The 11,848-nt window shown below is 37.8% G+C and overlaps 2 protein-coding genes across 2 annotated transcripts in view; both read left to right on the forward strand.

Moving 5' to 3' along the window:
• Nucleotides 1-9,185, forward strand: part of LOC107676135 (cubilin) — a 24,333-nt gene extending 15,148 nt beyond the window's left edge. Inside the window, exons 13-21 of the mRNA XM_016470659.1 lie at nt 2,368-2,477; nt 2,863-2,963; nt 3,098-3,375; nt 4,878-5,041; nt 5,618-5,801; nt 5,900-6,118; nt 6,242-6,379; nt 8,597-8,821; nt 8,917-9,185. Coding sequence (XP_016326145.1) covers nt 2,368-2,477; nt 2,863-2,963; nt 3,098-3,375; nt 4,878-5,041; nt 5,618-5,801; nt 5,900-6,118; nt 6,242-6,379; nt 8,597-8,821; nt 8,917-9,065 — 1,568 coding nt within the window. The 3' untranslated portion in view covers nt 9,066-9,185. The remainder of the gene's footprint in view (nt 1-2,367; nt 2,478-2,862; nt 2,964-3,097; nt 3,376-4,877; nt 5,042-5,617; nt 5,802-5,899; nt 6,119-6,241; nt 6,380-8,596; nt 8,822-8,916) is intronic.
• A 1,381-nt stretch (nt 9,186-10,566) lies between these two features.
• LOC107675741 (protein FAM13A-like) overlaps nt 10,567-11,848 on the forward strand; it is a 53,010-nt gene continuing 51,728 nt past the window's right edge. Inside the window, exon 1 of the mRNA XM_016470160.1 lies at nt 10,567-10,803. Coding sequence (XP_016325646.1) covers nt 10,777-10,803 — 27 coding nt within the window. The 5' untranslated portion in view covers nt 10,567-10,776. The remainder of the gene's footprint in view (nt 10,804-11,848) is intronic.

Genomic DNA, 11,848 nt, shown 5'->3' on the forward strand with positions numbered 1-11,848 from the left:
GGGCTTCGTCCACTGTGAAAGCCGATCCGGTGATCCACAGCGCGAAGTTGATGTATTTCCTCAGCGACCAGCACGGTTTAGCTCCAGGCATGACGAAGCGGATATCATCCTCTTTTGGAAGGCCAAACAAAGTAGTTTTGCTTTCACAACGAAACACACGGCAACAACAATACTACAGCGAGAATCAAAGTTACGCCTTCTTTCTTTGCGTGAACATTTGGGTGGTGTTATGCAAATCTACATCGTGACGTAGACATGTGGGGGCGTGTTAGAACGAGTCGTTTTAGGTAGGCGTGGCAGACTCTTAACTTTTATAAAGAATATCTCTTTGGATTTGAGACTTTAGTCTTTGCAACTTTACAGATCTTCTTTATGCACTAAGAGCTTGTAACACTCCAAAGAGAAAGGAAAAATTGAAATCACATCATATGACCCCTTTAATATAAATCAAGCGCCAATAATCCTAACCAGACATTACACATCAAATCAGTCAAGTCAATGTAGTCAATGCAATTTGCATAGCACTTTTTGCATAGACATTGTTTCTAATCAGCTTTACAGAAAATCATGATGTTAATATTTATTATATCTTAATATCTTCATACCATTTAGTCATATTTAGCAGATAAGAGCTGGTTGATAAGATAGTTTAAATTTTTCAGTAAAAGCAAACAAGTGATTGAGGTTTGCTATATACTGTAGTATATATCACCCTAGGTGAATGTATTTAACTTATAAAGATCTGGGTTATAATAGTTACATATTACGACAAAAATAAAAAATCTGGCAGTTGAGATTGAAAAAATCTGGCAGTTGATATATAGTATATACATCATTTTACTTGAGTGTACTGTATGTATACAGACAAATGCTGCATTCACGCCATGTCGTAATTACCGTCATTCCGAGATGACAACACGTGACGTTCAACTGTTCACGTCCTCGGACTGGGGATTATTAGTTTCTATAGCGACAGTCAACAAAATGAACCCACGACCGCTTGAAAGAATGTTATTGGCAGCTGTAAAACTCATAACATTACATTTGTATGCTACTGCGAAATATTGCAGAACACGGAATGCGTGTCAGGTAAAAATAATTACTAACTGTTAGTTTGTTTGTTTTTTGTTGTTGTTGTTATTATTAATGACGGCGATACATGTGTTATTGCTAACCTAAACAAACAAGAACAAAATAATAACAGTATGAACACTTACATAATATGTTTTTATATTATAGTATCTATATATGTATCTATTTTTCCCTTTTTAGAGCAGTAATAGCTTTCTTTGAAATGTTTCTCTGGTTCCGCGTGAGGTGCAGCTGTCACGTGGTTCAAGCCGTAGCTCTCAGAAAACTCCCAGTTCACAAGTTGTAATTACGAGTTCTACGAGGATGTGAACGCTTTTTACAAGTTGGTATCTCGTAATTACGATATGGCGTGAATGCACCTAAAGTCCCTTTAAGGCAAGTCATGTGACTCGGCAGCCATCTTTGAAATGCCTCTCGGGCATGCAAGTGCAGCCCCCATCTCCTATCTCTTTCAAACTGACACGTCTGAGTGACATGTCTTGGGTATTCTAGTCTTTGATACAGATAAAGTTGAATATAATATACTGTATATACAACTACATATATTGAGCTGTGCAAGGATACATTTAAAATGTTGTGATGCATCATGCATTTGCTATACATTATATATTGCTTTACACTTTTAAAAAATAAGTTTCCAAGTTTTTTTTAAATTATTTTGCATTGATGCCATAGAAGAACCATTTTTGGTTCCCCAAAGAATCTTTCAGCAATCTGTGAACCATTTTTGTTCTTAGTGTGAAGAACATCTGAATGATTTATAGAACCTTATTCCACTTTAAAGAACCTTTTGTGGAATGGAACGATTCCATGGATAGATCATCATGGAACCATAGATGCCACTAAAGAACCTTAATTTTAACTTTTTATATACTATATATACTGTATGTATGCAGGTAAAATATGGAGCTGTGCAGTAATAGTTTTACAAAGTGTGCTGTATTGTCACATAGTTGTTGAACATGTCACATGTCAGAACATCTTAGCACTCACTACAACTGCATAGCAATACTCAAAACCACACAGAACACCCTAGCAACAACCTGAAAACTACCTACAAAGGTTGCTAGGAGTAAAAACCCTGGCGTCATGGTCATAATTTTGCAAGCACCATTCACATTTTCCAGTGCAGTACCAAAATATCTTTTGAAAACTAGTCTATTTTTTTCTGGGTCATTTAGAGGGAGGGTTATTCACATCAGAAATCATTCAGCATGTTAGAAATCTCTGCAGATAAAAGCCTTCACCTGAATGCTGAGCCCTCTTCTTTCACAGACTGGCCTGAGAGCTGCGGGAAGCCCACGATCCCTCCGGATGTCAACACTCGCATAGTGAACGGAGAACCTGCCAAAGCTCACTCCTGGCCATGGCAAGTATCCATGCAGGTACAGTTAAGCCTTCATCTAATCTCACACCTTACCCCAAAGAGATTTCAGCTATTCTATATTACAGGAAAGATAATGTTTGTCATTTTATCTTATTAAATATAAAATTGTTTATCCAAAGCTAATGATATGTGAAATGAACAATAATATTACCAGGGTCAGTGTGCTTGAGGTCAGTTATTAGTTCAGCTTGCTGCTCTTATCATTATGATTATTATCTGTGTTTGCTAAGGGAAGCACCAATATTAATATACTTAGGACTAGGGGTTTGAACAAACCTCTAACCCTAACTATTAAATGTCATATATATATATAATGCATAACTCATGCTGCATCAAAAAATGCAGAAATATAGGCCTAATTTTTATTCTAATTTTTGTTAAAGGTTTGGCGTGATTCTGAGCCTTCACCCAAATTCGGTCATATATGTGGAGGAACTCTCATCCATAAAAACTGGGTCCTGACAGCTGCTCACTGCTTCATCAGGTTAATATATATATATATATATATATATGTGCTTTCATTTATCTCTAATGGAGTCTGGGTCTCGATCATCCTGTGATCACACTGTGTACTTGTGTGTGTGTGTGTGTGTGTGTGTGTGTGTGAACTTTTATCAGGTATGCTGATGAGCTGCATCGCTGGAAGATGTGTCTGGGGAAACACAACCTGACCTTCTCTGAGCTGACTGAACAGTGCTTTAACGTGCTTGGCATCTATCGTCACGAGGGCTTCCAGTACCCAACTGTGCCAACTGTGGAGTTCGACATCGCCCTGGTGCGACTGGATGGAGAGGTGAAGCCCAACGACTACACTGATTTCACCTGTCTGCCTTCATTTGCGGAGGTCCTGCCCGAAGGGAAAAAATGCTACGCCACCGGCTGGGGAGATGAAACAGGTTAAGTTACGGTTCTGTGTTGTCCAGCCACTAAATTATAGTGATAGAAATGATAAAATTTTGTGTTGGTTTTGCAATACTGCTGTAAGTATGCAGTATACATATATAAATAGATGGAAGAAACTGCGAGAACTTGTTAGCCAATCAAAAAACATGCAGGCGCTTTTTGCCAGTCATGATAATTTTGGGGAGGACTTCCTCTTTTTGGGTAGCTGACATAAGGAGGTCATTAAAAAAAAATCTTTTGATGGTCAATAAAAGTAGCTGTCTGTTAAAAAGTCTTTATGATAAATAAAAAACTATATTTTTAGATAATAATAATAAACCTAAAAGTATAACATTTGTTTTTGTTAATTGAAATAAAGCTGAAATCGGTGTATTTTTGGATTGTTTATATACTATTATACAATTTATTAGTATTTTGAATGCATTTTTATTTTTTTGTTTCATTTTTATTTTCATTTTACAATTTTAATAATTGTGTTATGTGCTTTTTATTAGTTCTGTTAGTTTTTGTTTTTATTTAATGCATTTTTATGTCATGTTTATTTAATTTAAAGAAAAGTAATAAAAAATGTCAAAAACACGTAACAAAATTACCAAAACTAAAATCAAAATAGAAACTGAAAATATAAAAATAAAAGCTAATGAAAAATATTAGTGCTGTCAAGCGATTAATTGCATCCAAAATAAGTTTTTGTTTACATTATATATGTATATTTACTGTGTATATTTATTATGTATATAAAAATACACCCACATACAGTATATATTTTGAAAATATTTACATGTGTATATTCATATTCTTATATTTTATATAATTTATACATATATTTAATATATAAACACAACATTTTTCTTAAATCTATACATGCATGTGTTTGTATTTATTTATACATAATAAATATACACAGCACACACATATATTATGTAAACAAAAACTTTTATTTTGGATGCGATTAATTGCTTGACAGCACTAAAAAATATTGATAAACACTATAATAGCATATACTAAAATAACTATGCAAAATGTAAATAGTTAATATTTCATTGTATTATATTATATATAAATGTTTTGTCAGTGATGGATTTTTGGTGGCATCTTAACAGTGTCTCTTTGCTACAAGCAGCTAATATTATCATAGTGATCGGACATTTTTACTGCTCAGACAAGTGGCTCGAAAAATAATGCTTTTACTTTTTCAGCAGCCCCATCTGTTTTAATTTCTAAATGTTTGCCCTGATGTATAAAAACAGGCACTAAAAATATACATATCCTATATATACAATATTTACTTGCTGGCCCACATACCTGACAATTCTGATAGTCCCCAAAGACTCTGGAGTGATTGCGCCCTCTGCTGTGCAGTTATGATAATGCATTCTGAAGTGAACAATCATACTAGGTTAGATTAGAATCTATATTTACCTTTCAGCTACCTTTACCTCTGAGAGACAATAAGCAAAATAACTACTAATACATGAAGTCATCTTGCCCACAGGTAACTCCACCGCTCCCAAAGTCGCTGAGGCATTGAACCAGGTTGCTCTGCCTGTAGTGCCGTATGACACCTGTAAACGCATGGACTATTGGTGGTTCCAGGTCAAGACCTCCATGATCTGCTGTGGCTACACTTTACCCGATGACCTCAAGTCTGTATGCCAGGTATGGAGTGATTCTGAGATACTACTGTATTCAGTATGATTTGCATCTGCACTTTTTGGCTGAAATGAAAAATGACTGGATATTTTTTGCAGCATCTTTAGGGTGTTTGTAGATGTAATTTCAGCAGATTGCCTTACGTACCAATCAACTCTTTCCCCACCGGGTTAGGATTGGATTCAGAACGATGATCAAAACATAGATCGAGTAGATTGCTCCCATCAACACCCCCAAAGATTGCACAGTCCTATGCCACTTCCTGGATAGACATTTCATTCGGTAGCGTTAGGCAGTTTTGATCTATATGCTGTTTAATGGTTGCATTATTTTATATACGCATCTGCTTACATATGCAGTCGCTTGTTTCTGCCTCCTCTTTGCCATGATTTGGCCCAGGGATTCAATACTCTTTAGAAGATGTGCAATAGCGCCTCTTACTGTATAACAGTGCAAACACAGAAAGCCAGAAAATTCCATCAATGGCGGGGAAAGAGTTCAAGCAAAGCAAACAACAAACCAACCAACAACAATCTACTGTACAAAAACGTTTGTTGCTCATAGCATTCATTTCATGTATAGGGTGACTCAGGTGGACCTCTGGTATGCCAAGACGGCCCCTCGGCTGCCTGGGAGGTGCACGGCATCACTAGTTTTGGTCCAATCGGCTGTGTCTTTGATAAGAAGCCCAGTGTCTTCACTCGTTCCTCTGCCTACCTGCCTTGGATTGAAAACATCATTCGCAAAGACATTTATGACTTCACCAGTACGTCCGCTCGGCATTGCTGGACTGGAGAGCTATTTCATTTGGAATCAATTAAAGATTTTAGAGTGGAGTTTAAAACACGTTCTCGTTTTCTCAAGGTTCTGGTTGTGGTGGACTGAAGGATCTGGTTGGAACGGAGGGCATGCTGGCATCAATGGATCATCCAGAGAGTTACAGTAACAGAGCTTCCTGCCAGTGGAATATCCGTGTGCCCACAGGGAAAAACGTCTACCTTCACTTTAGCAACTTCTCCCTGGAGGAGACCACGCTGTGCCTTACAGACAAAGTCACTCTCAGCGATAGCATCAGCACTCTGGGTACATAGACATATCCCGTGTGGCTTTTCCATATCAACTAGTGTGCTCTCAGGTGGGCCGCCGTGGTGTTTAGGGAATGTGGATGAGATATAATACACTGTGTACTCGGCCTCTTTTTCTCAGGTACCTACTGCACATCTCCTCCGAGAGATCTAGTCACGGCTGGAGACACACTGACTGTCAGTTTCTCCTCCAATGACAAAATCGTGGACACAGGGTTCAGTGCCATTTGGAAAGCAGTGGATCCTGCTGACATAGAGGGTGAGTGAAAAAACTAGGGCCTTATGATTTCCGCGATGCGGAAAACACGGATGGAATCACAGTATAACGCAGAATGCCACGTAATTTGCCAAATTTTGGATGAATAAATCAAAAGTAGGTCAGTACACCTAAATCAAAACGTGATATGGACTAGTGTCTGTGAATATTAAGCCACAAAAACACTATTTAAATATGAATCCTGCATGTTCTGCGTGTCTCTGCGTGAATGAATGGAGCAGACGCACAGTTTTGTTTACTACACACACACTGAAGCTCGAGTGACGCTCATGTTGTTTTCAGCCTCTGCCGCCTCAATATGAGTACAGAAACACACGAACATGATCTCTAGAACTGCTCTGAGAGTCACTTCATGAGCATTTTACCATTTGTTTTGAGTAAAACTATTGTCATATCATATACAAACAGAAGGTCTTCACAGCAACCCATCAAAATAAAAGTTTGGTTTAACTTGAAATTTGCCAAATTTTGGATGAATAAATCAAAAGTAGGTCAGTACACCTAAATCAAAACGTGATATGGACTAGTGTCTGTGAATATTAAGCCACAAAAACACTATTTAAATATGAATCCTGCATGTTCTGCGTGTCTCTGCGTGAATGAATGGAGCAGACGCACAGTTTTGTTTACTACACACACACTGAAGCTCGAGTGACGCTCATGTTGTTTTCAGCCTCTGCCGCCTCAATATGAGTACAGAAACACACGAACATGATCTCTAGAACTGCTCTGAGAGTCACTTCATGAGCATTTTACCATTTGTTTTGAGTAAAACTATTGTCATATCATATACAAACAGAAGGTCTTCACAGCAACCCATCAAAATAAAAGTTTGGTTTAACTTGAAGAAATCGTGACAGAAATAGTACTTAATGTAATGATAGTACTACTAATAAAAGTATTTTATAAAACATTATTTTTAAATAAATATTTACCAGAATTTTTTTAGCAATTTTTTTAAATTAAATAATAATAAATTAGTATTTTCCCCTTGCTTTTGATTATTAATATTTATTATATTACAATTTAGATGATTTAGATGAATAGACCAATTTAGATTAATACAATTTTAACCATTAAAACAGAGCCTAGAAAAATTAAAATGGAAAAAAACAGAATCAAAAAAAATCTAAATGGGAAAAAAACGGAATTTGGAAAAAAAATTAAACAGATTTTGGGAAAAGATAAAACGGATTTCATAGGGCCCTAAAAAACACAAAATTTCTTCACCCTCTAAGTGAATAGCGTTCATGCCATGAGATACATTTAAAGTTTAACATTTAGGTTATGGTCAGTGGCATTTGCTAAAGCAAGCATTATCATTACTATTTATCATGCTTTAATTTTATTTGAACAAACCCCTAACACCAGAGCAACTGCATGGCAAGCATAATAAGCCTTATTAAATGCATAGCAACTAACTAACAACTTAGAACATTTAGAACACCATAACAACATGCTGGCAAGTGCCTTGCACACCCTAACTACTTAGAACACTGTAGAAACCACATAGCAACACCTTGGAAACCTTTTAGAACGTCATATCAATTGACCCTTTGCGACCCTTTATTACCGCTGCTATGTTCGACAAGCCGCTCTCACACCATGTTCTCACATAGTAAAAAATATATTGCAGAGCAAAGACGACACTGACAACACACCGACAGACAAGACGGAGCAGGTTACTTTAGGTATGAAGCAGTCTCAGCTTTCAAATTTTGTCTTTTTTTTTTTAAGAAATTCAAACAATAAATACAGTTTCATGGCTCTTTAATGTGTTGTGACAGTTTGCTGTAGCTCCTCAGTTCAAGCGGCACGTGAAGCAATCATCTCTTACTCTTTACTAGTTATAGCATGAAGTAAATATGAATGAACATCAGAAGGTATCTTGTTTCAACCGCAGAAAGACGTCAATACACAATTTTTCAAGTTCAAGTCCTCCAACGTTAATCTACTCCCCGGTCTGGTTTGTTTCTCAGACAAAACTGGCAGATTCGCCATTATGATTGGTCTGATCACCTGTCAATAAAAACTCCCTGCGAAGGGTCAATTGCACAGCGATGAGCCAACAACCACTCAGAACACTGTAGCAACCACATAGCAACCACTCAAAACACTCAGTATAAAAGGATATAATCAAAATAACATCACATCTTCTCTTTTTCATACTTTGGACTACTTTTGTCTTTTCATCTCCAGCTGCTGTTGGTTGCGGTGGGCACTTTACTAGTCAACTGGGGGAGCTCCGATCACCCAGCTGGCCCAATGAGTACCCGAGCCAAGCGGTGTGCATCTGGACTATCTCCATTCCCTCAGCCACTGGAATCCATATCACCTTCACTCACTTTGAACTGCAGGCTGTTAATTTGCTGGGGCAGTGTGTGGATTACGTGGAGATCTTTGATGCTGCTGGGTCATCAAAAGGTTTGACTATGCTCCATAGCATAGTTAATGATGAAACATTTCATTGGATTCAGCTGCATTTTCCCATTGTCATACTGTATTTTCTCTTTATTTAGGAACATTTTGTGGCTCTAACCCACCATCTTTAACTGTCAATGGGGACAAGGCCACACTCCGCTTCCTCAGTAATGATGCTAACCAGAAAAAGGGTTTCCAAGGACACTGGACCATCGATCCTGGTGTTTTCTCAAAAGAACACTTCTAATGGGAAAGAGCTGTTGTGCGATTGACTGTACAAATAGATTCAACAAGAAATCAGAGCTATCTTTTTATAGACTGTCAAAAGCTACCGAAGCAAACAGATTGCTGTAATCCATAGAAACAACTGTAATCCAGGCACCAAAATGTGGATTTGCCATTGACATTGTCACATTTGTTGAATTTTGGGGTAAACCCATATCCTAGGTTATATATTGGATTGACAACTCGCCAATTAAATCTTTACCATTTTATATTCTGTGTACCTTTAAAGTTTTTGTCAGTATTTTTAGCAACACCCTGGAAACTTCCCCTGCATAGTAATGACCTACAGTAACAACCACTCAGAAGCCATAGCATCAGCATAGCAACACTCTGGCAGCCTCCCAGAACATCCCATTAACCACTCCGAACACTGTAGTAACCGCATATCAATCTCCCTGCTGCGATTGGCCAATGTGGTTACCATGACACCCGAGATCAGTCGGGAACCCTTGTCCATCATGCCTGCCTGAGATGTCTGTTACGTAACGGGCTGGGCAGTGAGAGGTCAGACGAACAAAGACCTGTTCATCTGAGTTGATTGATTTAGTTAGCATCTGTTGTCATTTGTTCCAGTTGCTATTCAGTGATTAGTGAGTATCAGCACATATTAATGGTGCATTTATTGCAAAGGTAGAATGTAAGGCCTGAGGGCATTCTAACAGAATGTAAGAATGTTAGAAGAGAATGTAAGGCCATACTGTGCAGTAGACCTTAAAGAAAACCCATCTGAAATTTCAAGCAGTACATGGACAACTTGACACTCAAGCACATGCATGAAAACAATAAATAGCCTAATCAAGCTATTGTATGACCCAGCTATTTGAAATGCCCTTCAAGTGTGCTAATGCTTAACTGGAAATGTCATTTAAATTCCTTTATTGCACTTACTTCCTTCTAGTGCCTTCTGCTCCTTATTTCACACTCTAAACAATCTAATATATATTTTAATATACTATAGTGGCTGCCATGTAGCTTCTAAATCTCATTAATTTATGAAATATATTTTATGGATATAGCTTGTTAGGATTTCAAAATCCTCTGTAATAATGAAACCCAGGCCACATTTTGAAGTGATAATAATATGAGAAAATTTGTACTGCGTTTTATTCAGTACAAAAGCCTGTGCATACAAATGTACATGCAGCTTAAGTTGGTCTTGATTTTCTCAATTAAGCTGCAAAGGCGATTCTAAAATATAAAATCATAAAAACATGAAAAAAAAAAATGCCAGAAAAGTTTCATTTTCTACATCATCAAGTTGATTCTTTAAAATGTATGAAGACAAACAAAGGCCCCTTACATCAACACTGAAAAGTCGTGAATTGGTAATTGATGTAGCTTCCTCTCATTTGCCCCAAGTGGAGAGACTCTCAAAGGTTTGGGCCAGCTGGTCATGTGACTCACAACACCAGCCAATTAGAGCGCAGGGCTCAGATTTCATTTGGTGAGGAGTCACTAAGCTCCACTGAGCTAGCTTTAGGAAAGGGAGGCTGACTCCTCTGCTTAGCCTCTGAAGTTTTCGGATATATGTTTAGCCCATCCAAAGGTGGACTAAACAACACATTATGACCTGGTGACTTTGTTATGGGATGTTAAGGAGGTCACAGTAAGAAAAGAGAAGGAATTTGGGGAATTCATCACTCTACAGGTTCTTCCTGGAAGAAGAGAGAGAGATGGGGGCTGGAGCAATAACCATCTGTGTAAGTACAAAAAACATGCTGGTCAACTCCTTATAAGACAGGGAACTCAGTCAGCCACTATTAAAGCATGTATGTTTGAGTTTACACATGATTATTGTGGAGTTTCTGCATGCATCAATGTGCAAGAGTGCTGGCTGTGATCCTGGACTTAAACCTGGGTAAAAGCTGCTAGACTGAGATAATTTCTTCCCATCTGTTAACAATGTTTCTTGTGTTAGGCCACCTGGAACTGACACTCGTGTCAGCTTCACTTAATGAAACTTTATAAATAAATTAACATTGCTTTGGTGCTTCTTTTTTTTATTAGGACAGTAACCTCAAATGGACAACTTTGTATCTTATTTACCCTTAAAAGGTTCATAGTAGTATTTTAAGTATACCTACTACTCTAGGGTACTAATATGCACCTTTTAGGGTTAAATACGGTACAGAGTTGTCCCTTATCAGAACTGCCCCAGTGACAAACTGTTGTATCCCTAAAGATACAATTTTTGCAAACTTTTCAGAGTGTTAGTGTTGTAAACTATGTGCTTGTGTTTCTATAATAGCAGAGGATCTGCAGCTGTTGCTAGCATGCGCTGCTACAACCAGTTGCTGTCAGGACCACACACAGCATGTGTACGCGCATGCGTGAGATATGAATGAACATGCCGAGACTCGCTTTTCACCCAACAGAGATAGAGTTTGTGAAATTGAACAAAGAACAAAAACCTGCATTATATATCCTAGCTTTTGTAGCAAAGTTTGGGGCTGTTATGATTTTTGTCAATGTTTTAAAGTCTCTTATGCTCATCAAGACTGCATTTATTTGATCAAAAATACAGCAAAAACACAACTGTTTTCTATGTGAATATATTGTAAAATGTAATTTATTTCTGTGACGCAAAGCTGAAATCTCTCTCTTGCGCTCTCTCTCTCTCTCTCTTTCTCTCGCGCTCTCTCTCTCTTTCTCTCACGCTCTCTCTCGCTCTCTCTCTCTCTCTCTCGCTCGCTCGCGCACACACACACACACACACACACACAAACTCTGCATTTGAACAATCAA

The sequence above is a fragment of the Sinocyclocheilus anshuiensis genome, unplaced genomic scaffold (genome assembly GCF_001515605.1).
Source record: "Sinocyclocheilus anshuiensis isolate Anshui unplaced genomic scaffold, SAMN03320099.WGS_v1.1 scaffold469, whole genome shotgun sequence".
In the NCBI taxonomy this organism is placed as follows: Eukaryota; Metazoa; Chordata; class Actinopteri; order Cypriniformes; family Cyprinidae; genus Sinocyclocheilus; species Sinocyclocheilus anshuiensis.